At 32.8% G+C, this 24273-nt stretch overlaps 5 protein-coding genes across 5 annotated transcripts in view; 2 read left to right on the plus strand and 3 right to left on the minus strand.

Moving 5' to 3' along the window:
- Positions 1–16353, plus strand: part of LOC123717610 (pseudouridine-5'-phosphate glycosidase) — a 165688-nt gene extending 149335 nt beyond the window's left edge. Inside the window, exon 11 of the mRNA XM_045673686.1 lies at positions 15893–16353. Coding sequence (XP_045529642.1) covers positions 15893–16341 — 449 coding nt within the window. The 3' untranslated portion in view covers positions 16342–16353. The remainder of the gene's footprint in view (positions 1–15892) is intronic.
- LOC123717613 lies at positions 70–2505 on the minus strand. The gene is made up of 5 exons (XM_045673692.1): positions 2328–2505; positions 2032–2240; positions 1442–1637; positions 756–884; positions 70–615 (listed from the first exon to the last, which is right to left on the minus strand). The coding sequence occupies exons 1-5, from the start codon at positions 2362–2364 to the stop codon at positions 446–448; spliced, it is 741 nt and encodes a 246-aa protein (XP_045529648.1). The 5' UTR covers positions 2365–2505; the 3' UTR covers positions 70–445.
- Positions 3736–15293, minus strand: LOC123717614. Its single transcript, XM_045673693.1, has 6 exons — positions 15210–15293; positions 13011–13144; positions 10307–10446; positions 8025–8180; positions 7248–7334; positions 3736–5591 (listed from the first exon to the last, which is right to left on the minus strand). Exons 2-6 carry the CDS (start codon positions 13142–13144, stop codon positions 5440–5442), a joined length of 669 nt encoding a protein of 222 aa, XP_045529649.1. The 5' UTR covers positions 15210–15293; the 3' UTR covers positions 3736–5439.
- A 141-nt stretch (positions 16354–16494) lies between the features above and the next one.
- LOC123717765 lies at positions 16495–17763 on the minus strand. The gene is made up of 3 exons (XM_045673936.1): positions 17524–17763; positions 17177–17452; positions 16495–16821 (listed from the first exon to the last, which is right to left on the minus strand). Exons 1-3 carry the CDS (start codon positions 17660–17662, stop codon positions 16556–16558), a joined length of 681 nt encoding a protein of 226 aa, XP_045529892.1. The 5' UTR covers positions 17663–17763; the 3' UTR covers positions 16495–16555.
- A 129-nt stretch (positions 17764–17892) lies between these two features.
- LOC123717883 (transcription termination factor 5, mitochondrial-like) lies at positions 17893–19745 on the plus strand. Its single transcript, XM_045674132.1, has one exon. It carries the CDS (start codon positions 18083–18085, stop codon positions 19631–19633), a length of 1551 nt encoding a protein of 516 aa, XP_045530088.1. The 5' UTR covers positions 17893–18082; the 3' UTR covers positions 19634–19745.
- Positions 19746–24273: the final 4528 nt, after the last annotated feature.

Consider the following 24273-nt stretch of genomic DNA (forward strand, 5'->3'; position numbering starts at 1 on the left):
ACCACAGCATAAACACAATTCGATAGTAAGGAACGTAAGATTACTCTAGTTAAAAGAATGCAATGGTCTTTATGAATAAAATGGAGCCAGAATTAGAGAAAACTACTAGTTACTAGGAAATTTTCAGAGACTATTAACAAGGATAAATGTTCTCCTTTTAACACTTAACATACGCAATAATATAACCGCCTATTTTAATCTCGCGTAATCTGGCATCTGTGAATCTGACAATTCACTGTTACACATGGAGAAGATTCAATACATATTTCCAATGCAACGTGCTTTATAGGTCGCGCGAAATCACATACAATATAATAATGTTACAAAGATCAACAAAATACTAAACATCAAACACATGTCAGCTGTCACTTGTCAGCTATCAAGTCAGTGTGTCAAAGCGTAATATTTAAAAAGTTACGTTTGTGATTTAAATTGTGAATAACATCTAATTCCTGTAAAATCCGAATTGCTGCTGTTGCTGTTGCAACTGGCCTCTTATCTGATGCAAGGCATGTTCGGGCTGGCTGTGTTGCATTTGAGCCACCAAGTTCTTGGCTTCGAGCCTCAGTTGGTACAACTTACGTGACTCGAAGAACAGCATAATTGCTGCTAAACCTAAACGCGCCAGAAAAACAAACAAAGAATGTTCTATATCATAAAGCACTTTTAGTTAATTATACCAATTCGAAATCAATATTCATAGTTAAGACAGGAAAACGTGTGTCATGTCCGCTAGCGCTTTATAAAATACATACCAAAGAAAATACTGGCAATAACAGCAAATGCATAGGACCATGAGAGTACATTGAAAGATGGGTACATCAGCCAATCACGACGGTAACAATTTGATCCAAATATAATTACTGCTAGTAACAGGAAGGCACCTACAATATAAAAGATATATCTAAATAATTGTGAATTTCAGTAATTTATAAAGTTTATAGAATTCGAAGGATTATAGCAATTGAAGTGTGGCAACAACATGCGACTCTCATCCCTGAGGTCGTAGGTTAGACTCCTGGCTATGGACCAATTGACTTACTTTCTATGTGCTCATTTATTATTTGCTTGAACGGTGAAGGAAACTTGCTTTAGACTGGCACAAGAGGCTGATTCCCTACTTGCCTATTAGCTTAACAAATGATCATGAAACAGATCGAAATCTGAGGAATCAATCGAAAATTGAAGAAAGATTTAAATTAATGAAGGTTACTTTTTTAAGATTTTTTATTTCATACATTAAGTTTACCTCATTCTAGAGACAATATAGGCAAATCCTAAGTTTAATTCAATGTCAGTAGCCATTACCTATACTTACAGTAAAATTTCCAAAATATTTTTGCCTACCAATCTATAAAGAAATGTTTTTTTGGTTTTCCACATATATTATTATGTGAATGTTTAACAACAAATCGCTATTACTGAACTATTTTATACTTACTTGAAACTGCAATCATAATAAATGCGGAGGACACATAAATCCATTCATATCTTAAGACATTACGAAGTGGCATCCTGATGATCACACATGCTAAAAGAACTTGTGCCGTAAATGACAATATAAATGCCAAAGTCACAAAGGCTTGAACAGCCATCAGCCAGCCCGGTAATAACCATTCACGGATCACATAGTACTCCTTGAAATTTTAAAATAAGTATTGTAAGTTTTTTTTAAATAGATGTATTGTTTTAACAGTATATCTTAAGAACAGTAAAATTCTAGTATTATGATGTAACTTTATTAAATACCATATAATATAACATAATACCCAAGTATCTGTTAGCTCTTAATGTATGGACTGGATGAACATGATAAGTGAATTGTAATTATATTTGAAATATGAAGTAAAAAAAGCTTGCAAAATAAATAAGTTTTTTATGCAATTGTTAAATAAATTTGTTCAATAGCTACATTAACCTTTCTCATAATTTTTTATTCATAAAAAGGGAGGCATCGCCAGAAAATGACTGACTCAAACTAGACTTAGATTTTAAGTAAATTAAAATGTAACATATGTAAATATGGGTTACCTCGCTAAAAATATAGTGACATCCATGGAATAGCTTGTCAAACTGAAATGAAGGAAAGCGAAAACGATCGAAACAATATTCCCAAAGGCCCATGTGTTTAAAAGACGAGAACATTTCTGAATAAGATTCTATCCAGTAGGGCCCCGCAAAGGACAAGAGTAAAAAAAGTCCCGCTACATATGTGATTGAAGCTCCAATCAACGTAGCATCTAAAAAGAATTTGATAATATAAGTTATTATTGTTTACGTTTAATATACACATATATAAGTAAATAGGGCGTGCCCGGGCTACTTACTAGAAGCTTTCGGATATTCATTATTAGCTGCCGTCATTTCGGTTTTGTTTACACAATGTAAACAAACTGAACGTTCTTACAAACAAATTTACTTTAAACGTAAACGTTTTCTTTTTATACGTTTCTAGCGTTATAGGTTTTCATAAAACAACATAAACAATCTATGTACGTTTGGGCTTGAAATTGAACGTTTTCAAGACTGAAATGTCAATTGTCAAAACATCATACGTCAACAATACAATTGGGCTATCAATACTTGTGTCATCGAATTATTATTCGAATCGTCGAATACATCGAATCGGTTTTTGTCATCGTCATTATATTTTGATTTGTGTAAATTACATCTAGCGGCTACTGGCTTAATATTTTATCTTAATTAATGTAATTAATATTTATTTTTCATGTATCCTTTTTTTTAGTTTAATTAACAAAACTTTTTTTTGTCTTTATAACAATATATAATATGTATTTTTGAACTTCTAGCCTACCTTACTTAATTTAATACATGGTTTTTTCCTCACAGTGGTTTCCTGGAAGCGATCGCTTTTTTTGCCCTACTTTTCATTTAATTATGTTCAATTTTTATGTTTTAATGCAACGATACAACGATATAAACAAATAAATAAAATAAATATATTTTAATGAAAATTATTAAAAAAAATAACTCAAAAACAACAAATTTAATAAATTTACATTTTAGCTTAATCTTTCAATTGTTTAATTATATTTTTAAAACACCTGACGTTACGGCTTACATGATTCACTAATAGTAGGGGAGCCTACGATGCTAAATGGGGATTTACTCGAGCGTCATAGAAACCTATTGGGTGGCGAAGCTTAGATAGATTTGAAAAATTACTCGAGCGCGTCTGATATTGATAGCATCAATTTCCTACATATTTTTAATAATGTACGTGTATGTTAATCTGATTGTTTGCATGGTGGAAGTGGTCGTACGTGACGGATTGAAAATGAAATTAATCGAGCGCGTCAGATTTTCTAAGGGGATGTTGAGTGAACCTAAAAAAACGATCTCATCAAATAATCTGACGATTTGGTTGAGACGCAAACTCGCGGCCGTTATCATAGAATATGCAAGCAATAAAAAAGTACACTTTTTAGCTTATAATTAACACATCCTTCTTTAATCTGACGCGCTCGAGAATATCTGATGATTAATTTTTTTTACTAATCTGATCCTTTATCCTTGACGGGCGGCCAAATATATGGGGCTAATATTGGGTGGAGGTACTTCACTGGGTTCAAGGTATCCCCCTGTATATTAATCTGCCACGCTATAGAAAATCCCAAAATCCCCTCTTGGCCTAGCGAAATCTTGGATTGACCGAGATTTCGCTACTACATTCATAACATAGAACAATAGCAAAAAATAACAATAAAACACAGCTTAACTGTATAAATTTATTAAAATTTCATACAATAACTAAAAACTAACTAAATTAGTTACAATATCATTGAACGGTAAATGTTTTGTGAAGAGCAGCACCAGCACTCTGTTACTTCCAATTGTGATCCCGACTTCATTGTTAGGTTTTCCTAAGAGATGATTCATTTCAGATATTGCTATCCGCATAGAAAATGTATACATAAAGATATCAGGACAGTCCATTAAAGGGAACAGAGTACCTGCTTAGTGCTTATATAATTAATTTGCTCTTAAATATTAGTGGCAATAACTAAGTAACTTTGATATACAAATTGTATTGAGATTAATATAATAAAAAATACTTATAGTATACAAAATCGAGGACGGCACAATTCACTTAACTAATTTAAAGTTTGGACGGAATACTTAAGATCCTTTTCCCAATATTAATAAAGACAATAACAGTTTGATGCATAGTATAAATCAAGTACTTTTTCATCTCACTGTAAAATTGTGTCTGTCATTAATATAGATGTTGAGATAAACAAAAGGACTCACTTGTATAAAAATGGGGTAAATTTATATTACCTACCATTAACTTACAACAATGGCTTGCAGCTAAAATAGGTGGTTTACTTTTATTATTTAAATTATAGTGAAAGAATATTATACATAGCACAGATATAACACACAAAAAAACTTACTCTATGGACGGAGCAAAAATTAATTAAAAAATCCTACTACTTAAAGTATCTGTTTTAAGTCTAAATACATTTCAGTGCTTTTATTAATTCTGATAAAGTTAAATGTCATTAAAAGTTACATATTTAGAATTTAATCGTTCTCAGGAATGCATTAAATCAAATAATAATACAACAGTTACAATTACTTGATTAGGACTGTGGCCATTCTGAGATACAAAAAAAAATGCTTTGTTTCAATAGCATCTAGTAAATTATACAAAAAAAATCAACCAAGTTTAATTATCTCACAACGTTGTTAATCCATCTTAAAAACTACTGGCCAATTTTGATGAAATTATTTGATATATTTGATGAGTTTGTGCTTAGGGCTATCAGTAATCTATAGTGCTTGTAGTAATATTTTAAAGCAAACATGTTAATATAATAATCATACGCAACTTCTGACACTGATATTTTATATAAAAGAATGCTTATGAACTATAAAATATTGTATAGGCCACTAGGGCTGAGGCTTCCAGCCATAATTTTTGAAATAAATATAGCCTATGTTACTCAGGGTATTAATATATTAGTGTAGAAAATAATGGTACACTTTTTAAACAATATTGATTCACCCTCTGACACTATGCCCTTATGTATAATAATATACAAAGTACATTATATAATAGACAATGCTGTCATCTGTCAATCTATCAATTTGCGCGCCTATTTCTGTTTGCAAGATGGCGGGCTGATTCTGTATTGATTTGTTTAGCTAAATATTTTTGCCAATGGAGATATTGGAAGGCGAATAATATAGAATCTACTGTTTTGGTGGACATTATGAAATACTTCATTGATAATTACTAGAACAATCTAAATTGAATTTTGTTAACTAAAGCACTCTTTCGTCCCTTTCTATCAAATTGTGTTTACGTCGTGATAAAAAGAGACAGATGTACTTTTTTTAGAAGAAAAATTAGCTGGATTATTAAACACCAAACTGTTAAATTTAGATAATACTCCTCACATAATAAAGGCACTATGCTTTCGACTCCTCTTCCAACTCGAATCGTGCTTGGGATTCCTTAAATCTCCTTCTCTTCTTTGTCTGTATATTTGCCTCCGTCAGGAATAATGCACCTGTTATTAAACATGCAACAGCTCCTACTACTCCCAAACCGAAGGACCATCCTAAAACAAATATTTGATATATCTTAGAAGCGTAAACAAAGGGATATTCTAGCAATTGAATGGTAAAAGAGTATGAAAGTGGTAATTTACATGTTAAGTCCCTAGAATTACAAAATATACATATTCTATGGCTCCACATGTTGGGCGGATATGTGTATAATGATAAAATATTTAAAAAAAAATATTCAGTTTATTAGTTATACTATTTTGGCGCGTTAGTGTGCGTTAGTTAGTGGCGCGTGTGGGAGAAACGATGAGAGTGAATTTTTACGATGCGTGCACACCGTCACACAAAAACGACACCCGCACACCGTCACAAAAAATCGACACCCTGAAGTTAGCTATAATAATAATAATTGATTGCAAGAATATGGTACAAAAAGGTGGTAAAATAGGAATTTCGCACATTCTGCTATACAATGGCGCGCAAATTTTACAAGGAGTTTTACATTTTACATTATTTGTCATATTAAAATTGGTCAATTCTTATATTATTTGTATCGTCCATATAATATCAAACGTTATTAAATTTATATCAACTACAGTGTCTCATGCAAATAATCGTTTATTGAGTAAAACATTTTTTTCCAAAAGTAATACACAATTCTTTTGGTAAATTATTGTAAACCTTAATTGCCAAAGGTTTTTCCTAAACAGTTCCAGATTGATTTTTGGCACAGCCAATTTCTCCCCAAGTCTACTTCTTACTTCGACTTAAAAATATGTACGTTTCTGTGTACGAATAAGGACATTTCTAAAATATAAATACAGGGAAGAGATAAAATTGAGATTCTTAAATAAAGGTACGCAACTATCAAGACAGTTTGCTCCACAAATTGCTCTAATACATTTCTTTTGAGCCTATTAACTTCGACTGAATTGGTCAAACTATAATTCCATAACTAATAATAGATGAATCATATGCATGATATGCTGTATCATATATATAGTCAACATATTTAAAATAATAAATGTCCATTTCTTTAATTATATATAAATATTTTTTTGTGATATTATATATCTTAATATATGTCCGCGATGGACTCCTAAACTACTTCACCGATTTTAAATTAAATTGGCACACCATGAGCAGTCTGGTCCAACTTAAGAGATAGGATAGCTTAGATCTTTAATTATAGTCGCAATTTTATTTTATTGCAAATTAATTGACAGTCACAATTATCTGTTAACTCCAAAAGATCCTAACAGATGTCGATACTTTTCGACTGGATTGAGTATGTAATCATTAGATGGCACTGCTATGGTAAACCGACAAACGTGTCATAAACTACAATTCAATATCATGATTACCACGTGTTATTGAGGCTAAAGTATAAATTAAATTTATTTTGTAGTAAACGAAATACCGTGAAATTCATTTATTTCTACTTTTTTAATTTTTGGTGTTAGCATAGCCAACCACGTGTTACTTAGACCGAAGTGTAAATGAAATTCAAATTATAGTGACGATAATACAGTGAAATTATTCTTTCGTGTCACGGTATTAAGGCTAACTAAAATCACATTAAGGAGAAACGACGTTCGCGGGGGCAGTTAGTATTATATATAAACTTTTTAACTAGATAATGCGTTAAAATATAAGTACATACACGTTTTTTTTTTCAATGATTCACATCGATTTTTGTAATGCCTTACCTAAATAATTATTCGCGTGATCCGGCATCCATCCATCAGTGTTCCCCGTACAGGCGAAAACAATGACTGCTATACATCCACTTATTCCTAAAATATAGAAAATTACATTTCACACTCCTGGACCATTGGTTTATTTTCCATATATATTCTGAATCTGTTTCATGATCATTTGTCTCATCACGTTGACTTTTTGGATCTAAGCCGGTTTCCTCACGATGTTTTCCTTCACCGTTCGAGCTAATGTTAAATGCGCACATAGAAAGTCCATTGGTGGACAATCGGGGATCGAACCTAAGACCTCTGGGATGAGAATGCACGTTGAAGCCGCTAGGCCAACACTGCTTTTATTTTTATAGATACTATTATTATTACTTTGTTTGGTGATTACGTTAACAAAATAAAAAAATCTTATACATATATTTTGTATTATGTTTGATTATTGATAAATAAATAAACATCTAAACTACTGAACTGATATACTTCGACTGTTGGTAATATCATCTTGATATGACTAAACGTTTCTAAGAAGTTTTTTCTCTCCCTGTTTTAGTAAGTTTATATTAAAAAGTGTTTATCCTTTTTTAGGCTGCCCGCTATACCATATATATTTTCTATATTATCTTATTATTATTTAATTATAAAATGTAAATAAAAACAACATGGATAATAATATCTGTGGTCAGTGTTTATAATCTGTATTTGTCTATGATTAAAAAAAATGTCAAAATGGTTTTAAAAAAACAGTATAAATCGACATATTTCTAGAATAAAAATTACCTGCAGTTAACATAATATATCCTATACTCTTGATGAGTAGTTCATATCTGCCCTGCTCCGGTCCGCAGCAGAGGAAGAATATTAAAACCAATATCATTGATATCAGAACACCGATGAGGCATATGGTGAAGAAGAACTGGGTTGCTATCATGAACGCTGAAATATAAAACGTATTATCAAAAAAAAATCTAATATACTGTAAAAACCAGGTCGTACGGTGAATGAAAGATCAGGGAGTAATGTTAAATCCAGGGCGACGGCGCGTTTGGGCTATTATGAAAAAAATATCACAAAACAGATACAAATCTGATGCTAAGATTTATTTATTTTACTTACTAACACTTAGTTACACAAAAGAAAAAAATGAACATAATTAAATGAAAAAGAGGGCAACTGGCGGCCTTGTCGCTTTCGAGCGATCTCTTCCAGGCAACCACTGTGAGTAAAGAAAAAAATAAATATCTATTTAGTCATCAGAAATAAAAACATGTGTCATACACAAGGCTGATCTACTTGCCTATGAAATAAATATAATGCCAAGACCCATACTAGATTATAACGCTTTTGATAAGGGGGACAGAGAAGCCATCGAGAGGAGCAAGGCCATCGTGGCCAATGGATACAGATTTAAGTGGATCTTATATGCTTTCTTAAGGGAAGGACCAGGACTCGAGTCCATAGTTCGCTAGTTCTTAAAAGAAAATGTCTTGTGAAGCGGGCCGAAATGAAATTTTGACTTTTGTACGGTGATGAAACGAGGCAGTAAGGATCAACTCAAACAATTCTTCAGAACAATCACCGTAGTACACTTTGTAGAAGACGCAAAGAGATGCAATGTCTCCGCGTAGAGAGTGAGAATCAAGCCGATCGGAAACATTGGAGATTGACAATTGACAAACTTCGCTGATTTTTGTCAAAAGGAAGCTGGTATTGGGTTTTAAATAACATTTAGCAATTAAATAAGCTCAGACTATGCGTGAGAATTAACGGACAATAACGCCAAACATCCGTTTGAGACGGATTTATTGTCTATTGACCTTTCAATTAGACCTCATTACTCATCCAACCTGTCTTCATACCATTTAGCTTCGATTCACATAAAGTCAAAACTATTGCCATAATATTAAAAAAAACTTCGATTCATCTTCAAAATATGGTTTTAAGATTTAAAAATGTAATGGTTGGAGGTTGACCTCAGGTCCGAAAGGTCCTACGAACTCAGGCATGAGAGTTCACGCTCCAACATTATTATTTTATAACAAAAGCGAAACAATTAGTTTGGACCATAAATAAACAGAATGTATTCTTGTCACAGACTATTGTTTTGATGGCATCTGACAGTTTAAGCATAGACGAGGTTGTCATATGGTGGTCATATAATAAAAGTTTCTAGGCTATGCAGTCGGAAGCAAAAATAAACCAAACACGTATATTGAAATTAGCAAAGAAACAAAGTGAAAAGCGAAATGAGATGAAAATAATAAGAAAAGAAAAAGCGTAAAGGAAACAATTAATAAATTATAAGATGCAATGGGTACATCGTATTCCCGCGCATATCTTCGAAGTTTGATGGTTAATTTCGACGCGTGCGCTGCTCGCGTGGTCGCCCGCGTCACACATAGCGGTAGAACCATAAAAGCGGTGACAAAGAGAGACAGTGGTATTATATAAAAATGTATTGAAACAAGAGTGGAAAATTACGTTCCAAGCTCACTTGGGAGAAGAACGCTTTTGACCTGGAGTCTGTTCTCGCGCTGGTACCAAGATGCCGCTGGGATTATCCATTTGCGTGGTCTATGTTCGCGCCTCAATAGTGCCTGGGACGAGGTAGGCCCAGATGCCTTAGCAGTTGTCTATATGTCGCAGTGAAGTAGTTAAATCAGAGAGTTAATTGAATCTCTAGACAGTTAATTAAAAATCGATATTCAATCAAGTCGCTAAAGTTCCGTCAGATAAGTGGGTAAACAAAAAGACTAACCTAACCTAACCATTTACAAGCAAAGCAAAACATGGAATTTCCAAGCTCTCAGTTCGCCACGATCACACAGAAATCACAATAACTAACGAAATAATCATGGCGGAGTCTTGTTTTAAATTGTTAATCAACACGCTGGCTTTCGGTCAGACAGTTAGTTAAACGTTTTCGACGTTGCTTTATTTAAATCAAAATGCTTGACTTGATTGAATTGAACATTTAATTAACTGTCTAGAGATTCAATTAGCTCTCTTATTTAACTACTTTACTGCGACAGATATAAAATGTTGCCAGTAAAATACTTTACCTGGAAGCAAATAGCCACGTATTTTGTCGTATCCTGTCGTGAATGGGTCGTAAACCCACCGACAACCGACAAAGAAGCGTCTTTGGTATTGGTCCAAGGGATCAGGTAATGACCTGAAGCAGTGACTCCAAAGACCAAGGCTGAAAAACATGAAATTTAAGATCTTTGTGGGAAAAACCTCAAAGTTACATAATATTTATTTCTATTACAATTTTTTACACAGAAACATTTATGTACTTATTAATAGTCTTTCCACCAACTATTAACAGTTACACAACACAAAACAAAATAAAATAATACAGGAAATAAGAACCAAGAATAATAAATATAAATAATTTATTATTGTTTTATTTATTACTAACAAAACACACACACAAACACATAAAATAACAATAATTAAAAAATAAAAAAGAATAATAGAGGGATAACATTTTTTTTAAAGTAAAAGGTTTAATTGTGTAATGCGTGTGTGCTGTGGTTGTTGGCCCTGACTCAGCATTATGCTGGGGAGCAGAGTTGTTCCACATCGCTGGTCATTCTGCCAGGGACCACAGCAGCTAATTTGCGCCTCAGTCACAAAAATGAATAAGAATTTAATACTCAGTAAAAACAAATAATAATAGTGGTAAAAGTAAATAATTGTTAAAAAGTAGATAAATAAATATTACTTACTCAACAAAAATCACACGTAATACTATATTACGTTTGTTGAGTAAGTACATGTTTTTTTTTTTATAATTGCGACGAAAATTTGATTTTAGCTTTTTTATTTTTCTTTAATTATTACTAGGCAAACGGGCAGGAAGTTTATCTGACGTTAAGTGACTCTAATGGACTCTAAAAGCCACAGGGCTTGCGAGTGCGTTGTTTTTTTAGAATTGATACGCTCTTGAAGGACCTAAAGTTGAATTGGTTCGGAAATAGTTTTTTAATACAGTTGCTCAAAAAGTGTTGTATTATAGGGACGTATAGTTCGGGATGTGGACTATTACACATTCGAGCTTTACCTTTTCCGCGCTCGTGCGTTCTTTTTCCCAACTGTCAAAATAATGTCTATTAAAAAGAAAAAACCAACCACGAAGTTTTTACAAAACAAAAATTCATATAAGTTTTTATAATTAATTGAAATAATTTCTAAGAAGAAGCTACTAATTTGTTTCATAAAAATAAAAAAAATCTACTGAAGATTTGGCTTGGCATAGTTTTGCCTACCCAGAGTGGGTGAAGAAAACAAAAAAAAATCTCTGCTTATATTCTTTTACGGTTGGCGCCATTTTCCAAAAATGTTCTCGCGAGTTTATTTGTTGCACAAAATGAGTAATTACGAAGATATTTTATTTTAATTAACACCACCGGAACTCGGTATGCTTCGGAGAACATTTTAGCGTAAAAGTCAAAAAGTCGCTACATATCTACATACGACGAATTTATTGCGCGGAGAGAAGAGAAAAAAGCAAATAGTCTTATTAAATTGCTATTTTTTTCGCAACTGTATTAAAAATAGATCAGTACACGTGCGGAACCGTCAATGCAACTTGTTCCGAATGTCAACCATAGACATTTGTCCGAACTCTTTGCAATGACAGGCTTTCCGCACTTGTAATACTATAGTCGACTAAATACGGGCTTCAAATATCGCACAGTTATGGAACGACAGACGTCGAGGTGATACGGGTAAAGTTTCGTATTCTGCCTCAGCAGGTATATTTCCGAACAACTCCTCTGAATTGTCAGTTAAGCACGCCAACCGTCTCATAAAGGCGCCAAGTGTATTGTCAGTTGTCATCTGTCAATGCAGGCAGTCTATTAAATTGTTACGCTCCCTCGACGTCAGCATACTCTTACCATAATTTTGCCAAGGCAACGCTTGCTCGCCTAGTGACCCCGAATATTTCTTTTGGCATAATTAGTATGGTTGAGGTTGTGTAGAACTTTAAACAATAGAACAAAGACCAAATTGACATCCAAAAATATTTTGGATGTCAAATAGACCAGTCACAAAATATGCTTGCTATTCAGCTTTGGGCGTTTTAACTCCCTACACATTGCCGAGCAGTGTTGGCGTAGTGAGTGTTCACCAATGGACTTTCTACGTGTACATTTAGAATTCGCTCGACCGGTTAAGGAAGGCATCGTGAGGAAACCTCCTTGCCTTAGACACAAAGACGACGGCGTGTGTGTCAAGCTCAATTAGATTGACTGTCCATAAAACAGATACAGATATCTGAGGCACATACCTAAAAAGTTTGTAGCGCCACAGATTCAAATATAGTTCGTGAAGAAACTTTAGACTTCACACTTGTGTGTTACTAATTCACATATATGAAACATATTTTACACAAAAATAGAAAACCGTCCTTGCTCTGAGCTTCAGGTTTCTGTATGTATCATGATCATAATAGGCAAGGTGATCAGCCTCCTTTGCTTCACACACGCCGTCAACTTGGGTCTAATGAAATTCCAGTTTCCTCACACGGTATGCGAGTGTTAAATGGTGCTCAGTCAGGTTTGGAACCTACGACAGGGGTGAGAGGTACACGCCCACGCAAGTTGGGCAGACACAGCTCTCTGAATAACGGAAATAAAATTGATGTATATATGTTTAGAGAAGGTATATGTACATTTCATGGTTTTAATTACAGCTTTTCAAACTCTATTCCTTGACACTATATATGAAGAATAATTATTTATTACGAAAACCTACCGTTCCATTTTAGCCCCTCGTATCCTAGAGTCGCTTACTAGCCAGTTCGGCGTACCGAATGCCAATGCCACAGTCACAAGGGCAATGACAAACACTGCAATGCCACAGTTACCCGCTAAACTTCGTTGCTTCATCTGTAAAAAAAATAGACAATATTAAAAAGAAACATTAACAATTTAAATATAGAACACGTTCTATACACAAATTATGGGTCAATAAAATATAATATGAAAGTCGCCAATGGACTTGTATCCAGGACATGTAATTAAATAAAAAGATGAACAAAAATACAATATTTAATGTAAAACTTAGAGGCTGGAGTAATCATTTTACCGCGTTTGGTCACTCACAATGAGAGAAGGCTCACGAGTGTTTTACAAACGTCTTTTGGGACTTAGTACTGAGCTCGATATAAACTAAACCAAAATATTATATAATACCCAGGGAGCAACTTTTTAAAGCACGTTTCGCGCTTACGGGCGTTTAATTTTTCCAGCAGCCAGCCATGTTCGGAATCGATCTCTATGGTAAAACATTAATGACCAATATACTCATTCCAAATTCAAATTTGTTAAATAGATGTGACAAAAGTTACTACACCACGAGTACGGAATTAATACGTAACAAGAATAAATTACGAATAGTAGATTAGACCTTAAGTTATAAAAGCTCTTAAGAACATGTAATTAGCCAACCTTGTCGTAGTATCTATTACAAAGAGCATAACAGAACCAAGTCATTTGAAAACAAGGTTACATATGAGAGAAACAAATGTTTCGTAATTTGCTAAATAATGGGTTCTTTTGGCTATACTCGGTGTTAAACAATAATGAAAAGTTCACACGCGTTAGTCATTGTGGGAATGTCGGCGTTCAGGGTTATATTAAGCGAATTTTATGCTTTTTAAATTTTTTTGACATATATTTTGCACACAATAACCTGGCCTGTCTTACAACTGTTGATAAACTAATTCAAGCTACTGTTACATGTTATTTAAGCAATTATAAATGACAATGAAGTCAATGAGTAGTATTGTTAAATAAGTCATATAAGTATTCCAAAAAGTTATTGTTTAGAAAACTATAAGGGAATGTGTTGACTATGCTGGAACTTGGGAATTTATTATAAATCTGATCAAAATGTTATTGCCTGTTATTCTTGTTCAGTTGTAATATTTAAACAAAAATCTGGCTTTTGTTGCCTCGCCAAGTATAACAAATTCCATTTTATATTTACTTAAATTAAAACATAACTAAAATAATAATTACTCAATATTATTTATTACTGTTGTTAGTTAGAACTGTTTTAATTTAATTATGTTTAGTATCCATAAAAGTATATGTACTGTCTGTGTAAAGTTACAGATTCACACATTGGGCACACATTATTACATTGAAAATTGAGAAATAAAATTCAAAAATTGCAATTTTCTAACTGTCAGGAACAACACACATTAAATTAATACCATTGATGTGATGGTCATCACTAATATGAAATCTGGTTCAATATAGCTAAGGAGTTTGATAAGAGAAGGTGTTACTTATTGAATACTTTTAGCACACTCAAAATCTTGCCTAAATAATATAATTGTGAAGTATGTATAGACTAGGATACAATAAGTTGCCGTAGTAACATAGTTGTTATAAAAAATATAGTTGATTTAAAAATGTGTCATAGAAAAGTATTGTATTTCTTTAATATAAATAAAGCCTTTAAAACTGATCTACCTCTCTTGTCGACTTGTTAATTCTTTACAATAGTAATAGAATATAATTTTTTTACTGTAATACCAAATGTATAGGCAATACTTTGTATTCACTTCTTTTTATTAAAAATGACCTTTATATATTGGTATGTTTATGTCCTTAAAATTTATTTTTCTCATACAAAACATTTTTGGTGTAAGAAAATATAATTATACAAATAATAATGATACAGGTTTATAAGTAACATCTACTCAATAACACAATTAAATTCTAAAAATTATAAAAAGTATACGACTTCATGTTAAAGATATACATTTTATGATTAGTTTGAAAACTTAAGACCTTCAAATTGATACTTCTTTAGTAAGTAATCAGTGAAGTTAGTAATGGAAATTCGGAATTAAGTAATAAGTTATAAACTATGTTACACAACATTAGACTTAACTAAATTATTATAAAATTTACCAAGTATAATAACTTAATTCAAACATACCTCTTATTTATAAAACAACGCTTTAAATAAACGTTAACTTGCTTTGCAACTTGGGTGGAGTCAACGCGTTAACAACAAACACACAGCATAGATTAAAAGACAATTTAAAAGATGATACAGAATATAAAATGACAATTGACGTAACCGTAAAAAACTCGTAACAAACACAGACAAATAATCGAGTCTCTACACTTCTTTAGTCCCTTTGTCTCTTTATACGTCTATGGTGAAATACCACTTGCCAATAGAAATAAGCTCAAAGCACTCAGCACTGACTTAAAATTATAATAATTGTAGACACTAGACAGCCCGCCAATTTTTTAAACATGTAACAAGTTTGTAACCAATTGAAGAAATAATTAAATAAACCTAGATTAAATATGATATTAAAAAAAACTAAATATAAAATCTTAGCTGGGTGTTATTTAACTTTATTTTTGTTAGAGTTATAAAACCTTATATTAACTGTAATGCAAATTTGGAATTATTTATGTAAGTGGAGGCATACCACAACAGTTTAAAGTTAAGGTTTAGTAACTTTATTCATTTATTTTTAGGACAAGGCCTACAGAATAATTTTCAGTTTGGTTTTATTTTTAGGTAATTTTAGTGGATTATGTGGTTACACGTCCCACACTACTGGACAATATATTTATAAATCTTAATAAAAAATTTTTTTTCAGTTTTTTTTGAGCCAACTGATAGAAGAAAGTCAATCAAGCCATTCCTTAATCATCAAAACATAACATTTGCAACACCAAATCTTTTAGAGTTAAAAGAAATTGCAAATTATTTAAACCCACATGATATTGTATGTAATGAACATGATATTATTAGATTATCTAAAGTTGTATTAAAATATGTTAAAAATCTAATAATAACTATGGGAGCTAAAGGTGTAATGGTAGTTAAATATAAGGATTCAGGTGAGATATATTTAAAGTTTTATCCAACTCAAGGCCTAAAGACAATTGAGAATGTTTCTGGAGCAGGTGACTGCTTTGCTAGTGGTTTTATTTATGGAATGCTAAATGACAAACCTGAAGAAACATGTGTGTCTATAGGTTTTAAGTGTGCAGAAGCATCTTTATTATGTAAAACAACTGTGCCCGCTAAGTTTCCTTTTAATTAGCATTTGGATATAACTATGATGGATTTTCAAAACATTTCATATGTAAGATTTATCTTTATTTGTGAATGTTTACTTTGTAAAACAATTAATCTTAAGCTTAAAAATAATACTTATTAATAAATATGTCAATACATATTTGATAAAAACATTTAAAGAGATTCTTATTTTTAAGTCTTACAGCTGGACGGAATAAAATATAAAGCAACATTTATTACTAAATATCGGTATGACCAGGAAAGGCTGCTTTTCGTTCATGCATAGTGTATGATGATGGCTCCCTGCTTTGCATTTCATGTAACCGTTTATATTTCCTAACTCTCGCTTCAACTAGAAAGAGTATTCCAGCAGGAAAGAGTAGTACCACTCCTACAACACCCAGTGCAAATGCCCAACCAAGATCATTGTGCTCCCAATTAGGCATCCAGTCTCTTCCATCTCCTCTTGCTCCAAATGTTATAACTGATATTAAGCCTGAGAAACCTGGAACAAAATAGATATACATCATTATTAGGTTACTACCTAGCCAACTAATCTTTTCAAAGTTACAAGTAATATATTGCCAGTTAACATGTCAAAAGGAAGAGAGATGGCTACTAACAATAGAGGAAATGCCAGTGTGGGGGTTAGTAGACTTTATTCTACCTAAATATTCTTTTATTGTCTATAATAATGTTTATTCTTACTTATAATCTTTAACATGCAACTGAGTTTAAAGTTCCATAAGTTTCATATAAGATACATTTGAAAATGGATTTGGTATGTAGAAAAAACAAAGCATGATTCAATAAATACCAAGATTAATTGAATGTAGAATGTAGAAATTAAAAGAACTTACCACCAATAACAAGGGTTGTCCCAAATATCAAAAGCAAAGTTACATAGTTATCATCATCCTCTTCTTTTCTCAGGTAAATAAAAAGGAGGAAAAAAGATGTTATAATGCAGCATAGAGTTATGGTAAAAAAGAATTGTGTAGCAATAAAAAATCCAGGCAGAAGAATATCGTGTATAATATAGTATTCTTCCTCAAATATCCACCAGCAATCTTTAAATACTGTATCATACCAGTGATGAACCTCTTCAAAACCATTAAAACAAACTTCCCACAGACCTGTAAAACAATAATTATCATATTAATAAATATTTAGTTTAAAAGCGTAAGAAATTTACCTTAAGTCATACCAATTCTTTTAAATTTCGGATTTTTTAGTTTTCCATCAGTAACAAGCCAGTATGGACTGACAAAAGAAATAATTATAAATAAGGATGCTAAAGTAAAAAACCCTAGAGCAAATAGCCCGGTCTTCGATTTGGATACCATTTCTTTTAAATAATTTCTGTTAATTTACACGATAAATGCATTAAAACTTATTAATAGCTTGTATCGTCAAAGAAAAACGACCAAGCCCCGCCCAAGCTCGCCTAAGGTAATAAAGTTATGATTATAATTTATAAACACGGAGTTACAGACTAGTAAAAACTATAGTTCAGAGTACAGACTAAAATTTTAAACCTTATTCTTGAGCCTGTTCTGTACTTGCGTATGTCAGATTTATGTAATTGAGTAGTTGATACTTGATAGCTATATTAAAATAATATTTTTATTTAAATTTATTGCGGTTGTCCATAATAGATATTTAACAAGTGTATTTTCTAAGAAAACCAATTCGAACTTATTTTATTACTGGCTAGTTCTTAGGTTAGTTTAAGAAAAAAGAAATAGTTCATTGTCCAATGTGATATGTTACTGGGAAGACTAAAACAATGCTGCCGCCTCCAAAAGTTTATGAGAATGATATCCACAAATCATGAGAATTTGTATACACTATGTAGGCATTTAGGAATAAGTAAGGATAAAGCTCATTATATTATGCTTAAACAGCCGTATATTACAAAATTTTGTGAAGAAGATATACAAAGTATGGTAAAAACTATATATGATTTAGGATATCCCAAAGATATTTTGATAGACTACCCAAATTTATTTTATATGTTACCTGTTACTTTAAAAAACAGGTACAAAATATTAGAAGAATGTGGGTTCAATGAAGTAACTCCTCAACTATTACTTTCATATCTTAATGTCATGAAACAGAAAACTGTTGGTGAACTAAGAAATCATGGGCTGATACCTCAGTTTTTTAATATGGAAAATAGACTAGCGAGTTGTATGACACAGTGGCCTACCTCACTTACCACTTTAATATATGGTGATGTGAATTTATTAACATTGCATAGTTTAAGGCTGAAAATTATTCAAAGATACCTGGAACTTGTAATTGATCTTACTGAAGATGAATTTTTAAGAGGGCTAAAAACATATCCAACATTACAGCATCGACCTTTGAAAGCTATCAATGAAACTCTAGTAATTTTACAATCCAAAGTTGCAATGCCAAAATACAAAATAAAATCTAATTTATATCTCATTCATGCTGATCCAGACAATCTTATGCAAATTTTGTTTAAGCTAAGGGAATTGGGAGGAATAGATATAAAGGATGTTATAAGGATGTATCCAAAGTTGGCCGCTAAAAACTACTCTACATTACAAGAAATTAAAGACATCCTTAAAAAACATGGAATAGGTCCAGAAGCACAATCAAGATGTTTTCAAGTTTTCACTCTAAGCCCAAAAACTGTTGATGAACGAATAATACATGCAAAAACAACACCGGAATTCAGCATATATATTAATCATCCTAGATTCTTAAAAATGATTCTCTACAACAAGACAGTATTGAAAAGAATAATAAATTTAAAAAATCAGAACAAAAATTGCTTAAGTCTTAATGTACTCTCTGGATGTTCAGTACGATATGAATCATTTGAAAAGGCACCCGGAGACAGGCTAGGGAAAGGAAAGGATTTAGTATTTGCTATAAGCCAAGTTTTGGGCAGTGGTTTTTCAACCAAGAATATTCGCAACCGACTTAGAAAACACCCATTTTGGATTAACATACCATTAATTGAAGTTAAGTATGTATGTGATAAGTTAACCAAAAGCTTTTCACCTCAAGATATATATAATAATATTTCTGTTCTTTTATATCCTTGGAATAAAATAAGAAAAACTATTGAGGCTATTTATAAAGTAGATACTTTAAACGGACATTATTTCAATGGTCATGTAGATTTAAATAAACTAAATAAAAGTCAACAGTTAAGTTTGGTTGTTTATATGATTGAAAAAGAACATTATTTTTCGGGAAATGGTGTTTGGACAGATAATCAACAAAAGAATATAGTTAATCTAGAATCTAAACCTACATCAAAATTAAAAAAATTGTAAATAAAGTATATTTTTAAATTTAGACTACAATTTTATTCATGGAAATTATCCTACAAAACAATCTCATCTATGAAATAAGTCAAACTTAATATTATTTTATTCATTTAGGTAAAGAAGTATGCTTATGAACGTCAGAAGAGAAGTTAAATTAATTGTAAATTTAAATTTACTACCAGGGCACAAGTCAAGGGCGTAGAGCGAGCAAGAAACTTTCCGCCACTCTTTTAAATCGCTAAGTCATACAAATTGTTTGAACTGGAGCAAATCAATCCCAAGGATTAGGTTCATTTAAATATTCGTCAAATTTAAAAAAGCTTTATTTTATTTAGTGATAATTCTCTAATTTCGCTTGGGAGTTTGTTGTAAAAACTAATACAATTTCCATTTAAGGAGTGGTCTTCCAAAGCTTGGTTGGTTGTTCACTCAAATTGGTTCTGTTTCGAGAATTATACTGGTGAACGTCACCATTTATTTTAAAATCGTTTATATTTTTTTGTACATACAACAAGGCTCCAAGATTATATTGATCAGATGTGTCATAATATTTAATTCCTTAAACTAATTCCGTACTGACTCCCTTGGGGAAACAAAACAAATACCCCGAACAGCCCGCTTTTGCAGCACAAATATGGATTGAACCTCTGCAGCAGCAGCCCACAGTAGAATACTAGCTATGATATACAATTTTAGCCGTGCCCTTATCAGAAAACTGTCGGATTTTCTTTACTGCATATGCTGCAGAGTCTATGTGTGGGCCCAACTTGAGAGTACTATATATTATTATGTCTAGAAAAACAGTTTTGTCAACAATGTTAAGTTCATTATCTTTAACATTCAGGTTACCAATATCTCGCTTTACGCTAGTATTACTAAGGTAAAAGAGATGTTACAATGTTTTTAAATTAAAAAGTGTTGTTTATCTTTGTTCTTCTATGAGAAATATATTCACATGAATCAGTCAACGTAATGTCTATTATTACATTCTTAATGTTAATAAATACGTTTTCCTGCTAGTTTTAAATAGATTAACAGCGATGACACGCGACAACGAATTCTCACGTAGAATAGAAGAGCAGACCATAAGGATTTCGTGTGTATTCTCCGTCACTTTTGCTCTCTTAGTTATGATACATTTGTGGAACGTCCGTCTCTTGCTTTCGTAGTTAAGATACGTTGGGTGAATGTCCGTCTCTCTCGCTCTCTTCTTCGTCTAGCTTATGTTCAGTTAAGGTGGCGGTTCGCGCCGCGACGGAGACGGGAGACCGAGACAGGAGACTGAGACCAGAGACCGCGACTGTTACTTGACGAGACAGCGAGACGGTCGCTGCTCCGGACCAGTAGTGTCACGTGTCGCGCTCGTGGATGCACACGTGTTTAGAAAAATGAGTTTTTCTGACGAAGACTGTGAGACTGATTGAACTAATCAGGCAGCACTTTCCGTGTACAATGCACAACTAGGCTCCTATAGAGACGAAAATTTGAAGGACAATATTTGGAAAAGCATAGCTGAAAGCATAAAAAAAACCGGTGAGTTATTCTTATTTTATTTATTTTTCATAAATTTAATATTTGAAAGGAACCATATAAGAAAGGTGGAGTGGAATCAGGTCAAACAAGCCGTGTGACATGTTGTTCTTGCCAGTCTACTGCTCCTTGCTGTGACGTGAAGTAATTGGTTAATTTTACTCTAATATCGAGTCCGTTGCTAGTCGAAAACTCTCCTGTTCCACGTAATGAAACAAAATTTGAAGGCAAATTTTCTTCCTCTCGGTTCCATTGATGTACGGGCATTTGAGAAGATTCCAAAAATCCATCTTTTAGTGGGTTATGCAAGCAACAGACAACCAAGATCACGTCAGTGCATGTTTCTGGCGCTATTCCGAAATGTGTAAAATATTCTAAACACCTGAGACAACAAACCGAACGCGTTTCCGATACTCGTCTCGCACGACAAAGGCTGTAGTTAAATATTTCTTTGCCTTAATCGTTTTTTGCAACTCTTCTAAAGTAAGGTTTCATCATAAAAGTATCAAGACTAAATGCTTCATCTCCAACTAAAAAATGTGGTAATATTATGTTCGAATTTGGTATTTTTGGTTCTGGAAAATTAAATTCATTTTTCATGATTTGTTTTCCCATTGTAGACTTTTGAAATATTCCACTATCACCTTCAACTAACGTCTACTGCAATAAACTTGTAATTATGGTCTACAATAGCCAGAAGAACAATTGAGTAATACTCCTTATAATTAAAATACAACTAACCACTATTTTCAGGGGCTCTGCCGTTTTTTCTTATTCTTACGTGCTTCTGTGCAATTGGGGAATTGCCATTTGTCCCAAAATCTTTTGGAATAGGCATAAAAATTGGCACCAAAACAGTCTTTAAATGTTTTAACACCTCTTTGACTATTTGTGAAATATTTCTTATATTTCACAAATAGTGATGTGTGGTGGTGATTAGGTGATGATACGAAATTCGAATGATAGCGAAGCATAATATGTTTCTCCAGTCGCCATGAATCTGAAAATAAAAAATAATAATATTATTATTTATTACAGATTCGTAATGCCGTAAAAAATGAAAACTGATCAGGGACTCCTACAACAGATATAAGCGCAAACAAAAACAATCGATAGGATCTGCAGCACGAGCCAAAAATTCAAAGTGGCAGTTTTATGAACGCTTAAGATATTTAGAAAACACACCATCAGAACGGCAGGGCCGCACTAGTGTAGAAAAAGAACAGCAAAGCTCCGCCAGTGTAGAAAAAGAAGTTACTAATAACTCCCCAGGAGTAGAATATGAAGATACTCCTCACGAAGCCGCATATACGTCAGTACATAACACTCCTTCAAAGGAGTTACCAGGCACTTCTAAATCTACACAAGTGAGATCTAATATACCACTAAGTAACAGTTCTGAAAAATCAACCGTCAAGAATACAAAGAGGAAGAGACAAAAAGAAGATGAATTTATAAAATTTATGAAGGACAGAGAGGAAAACCGACATAGACAACTGGAGTCATTAAAATCTCAAGAATCAGTATCAATCAATGATGATATATCTACATTTACAAAACATATTGAAATGATGCTAAGAAAATTGAGCGCACGTTCAAGAGTAATGGCAAAAACTGAAATATTTAATATTGTCTCGAAGTTGAGATCAGAGATATCGAGGATCAAACTGAACGCCCCTATACAAGTTCACCTTCCAATTCACATATTCCAACAATAGCGGCTTTATAAGGACCTCAAGCACAGAGTGATTCATCACACCAGTTATCATATAATTCAAATACATCATACAATTCATATTCTCCGATAAGTGCAGCTTCATCAGAACACCAAACACAGACTGGATTGATTGATTTAACATCTCGCCAATTACCAAATATTTCTAGTGAACCATTTCAAAGCAATTACGGTGAAAGCTACCAGAATAATTTCGATGAATTGGCAAACTTACCTTAAGTGCTAATTTTTCTTTCACTGATATTCTTCCCTTTTCTTGTATTGTTTTTTTTCAGTAAATTTAATACGTAATCAAACTGTGTTTTATTCAGCCGAAAATACTTCCTGAATAAATTGTCATCAAACATCAGGTGCTTCTTTACTAATAGCGAAAATGATAGATCTTGACATCTAGTTAAATATAAATCCTTAATAGGTAATCGTCTTTCTGTTTTGTATTTGTAATAATAATATAAGAGCAAATCATCGTCTTCTTCTTCCTCCAATAGTAGCTTCATTACTTGGTTTTCCATCACGATACAAAACACCACTGACTCCATCGACAGACTCTCTTGAACTGAGCGGTGACACCTGTCGGCTTCGGTCTCAGTCTCGACCTACAGTACATGCCGAAGAAACAGAGACATTTGTCGCGGTCTCTGGTCTTAGTCTCCTGTCTCTGTCACCCGTCTCCGTCGCGGCGCGAACCGCCACCTTTAGGCCGCGATCTTTATATCAGAACCATCAAGCGGCAAATTGAGTTGTTTGTTTTTACAGCGCCCATAAGCAGTGTGTTTCTGTGCCTACGTCTAAACTCCTTGCCCGCCCACAGGTAATTCACAGCTGGTAGTTTGGTAGTCCAAGTATAATCACAATTTTGTCTGATATCCCTCCTTAGGTTCGTCCTTAACCTTATATATTTAGTTAGTTTACGTTACAATTTATCTATTCTAAAATATAAAATTACGGTATAAACAAAATTAATTTTAAAAAATTACAAAAAGAGAGGAAAAAGATAAGTACAAATTTTTGGTTTCACTTACTTATTCGTCTAATACGGATTAGACCGTACCGGCTGGGTGCTTTTACAAGTAACAACGCTTTTTACCGAATATATCAAGCTCTGTATAAGTAGCGTTCTTCTGTTGTATACGCAAAGAATTCGAATTGTACAGTCGGAATTTCGAAGTCGGTTGATTTTGAACCTTGGAAAGAGACGACAATACTAATATTATGTAAGAGGTTACTATTTTGTATTGTATGACCATTTAACAGTCTAATAAGAACGTAACATCGGCTAAAAATCTCTGATCGTACAGTTCATGTTTAATTTTCTAAAACGCCTATGAGAGAAGGGTGTTCTGTGAATGAATGTTTGAATACGTAAGTTGCGCTGTAAATG

This window comes from Pieris brassicae, chromosome 13 (genome assembly GCF_905147105.1).
Source record: "Pieris brassicae chromosome 13, ilPieBrab1.1, whole genome shotgun sequence".
Taxonomy (NCBI): Eukaryota; Metazoa; Arthropoda; class Insecta; order Lepidoptera; family Pieridae; genus Pieris; species Pieris brassicae.

Excerpts from the sequence above, each read along its gene's own strand:
- LOC123717883 (XM_045674132.1), top strand. The coding sequence starts at position 18,083 with ATGTTACTGGGAAGACTAAAACAATGCTGCCGCCTCCAAAAGTTTATG.
- LOC123717765 (XM_045673936.1), bottom strand. The coding sequence starts at position 17,662 with ATGGTATCCAAATCGAAGACCGGGCTATTTGCTCTAGGGTTTTTTACT. Across the intron at positions 17,453-17,523 it reads TCCGAAATTTAAAAGAATTG|GTCTGTGGGAAGTTTGTTTT; the intron begins GTATGACTTAAG and ends ATTGTTTTACAG. Across the intron at positions 16,822-17,176 it reads GACAACCCTTGTTATTGGTG|GTTTCTCAGGCTTAATATCA; the intron begins GTAAGTTCTTTT and ends ATTTTGTTCCAG.
- LOC123717613 (XM_045673692.1), bottom strand. The coding sequence starts at position 2,364 with ATGACGGCAGCTAATAATGAATATCCGAAAGCTTCTA. Across the intron at positions 2,241-2,327 it reads TGAATATCCGAAAGCTTCTA|ATGCTACGTTGATTGGAGCT; the intron begins GTAAGTAGCCCG and ends AATTCTTTTTAG. Across the intron at positions 885-1,441 it reads TATTATGATTGCAGTTTCAA|GTGCCTTCCTGTTACTAGCA; the intron begins GTAAGTATAAAA and ends TTTATATTGTAG.
- LOC123717614 (XM_045673693.1), bottom strand. The coding sequence starts at position 13,144 with ATGAAGCAACGAAGTTTAGCGGGTAACTGTGGCATTGCAGTGTTTGTC. Across the intron at positions 10,447-13,010 it reads CGAGGGGCTAAAATGGAACG|CCTTGGTCTTTGGAGTCACT; the intron begins GTAGGTTTTCGT and ends CATGTTTTTCAG. Across the intron at positions 7,335-8,024 it reads ATATATTATGTTAACTGCAG|GAATAAGTGGATGTATAGCA; the intron begins GTAATTTTTATT and ends TCTATATTTTAG.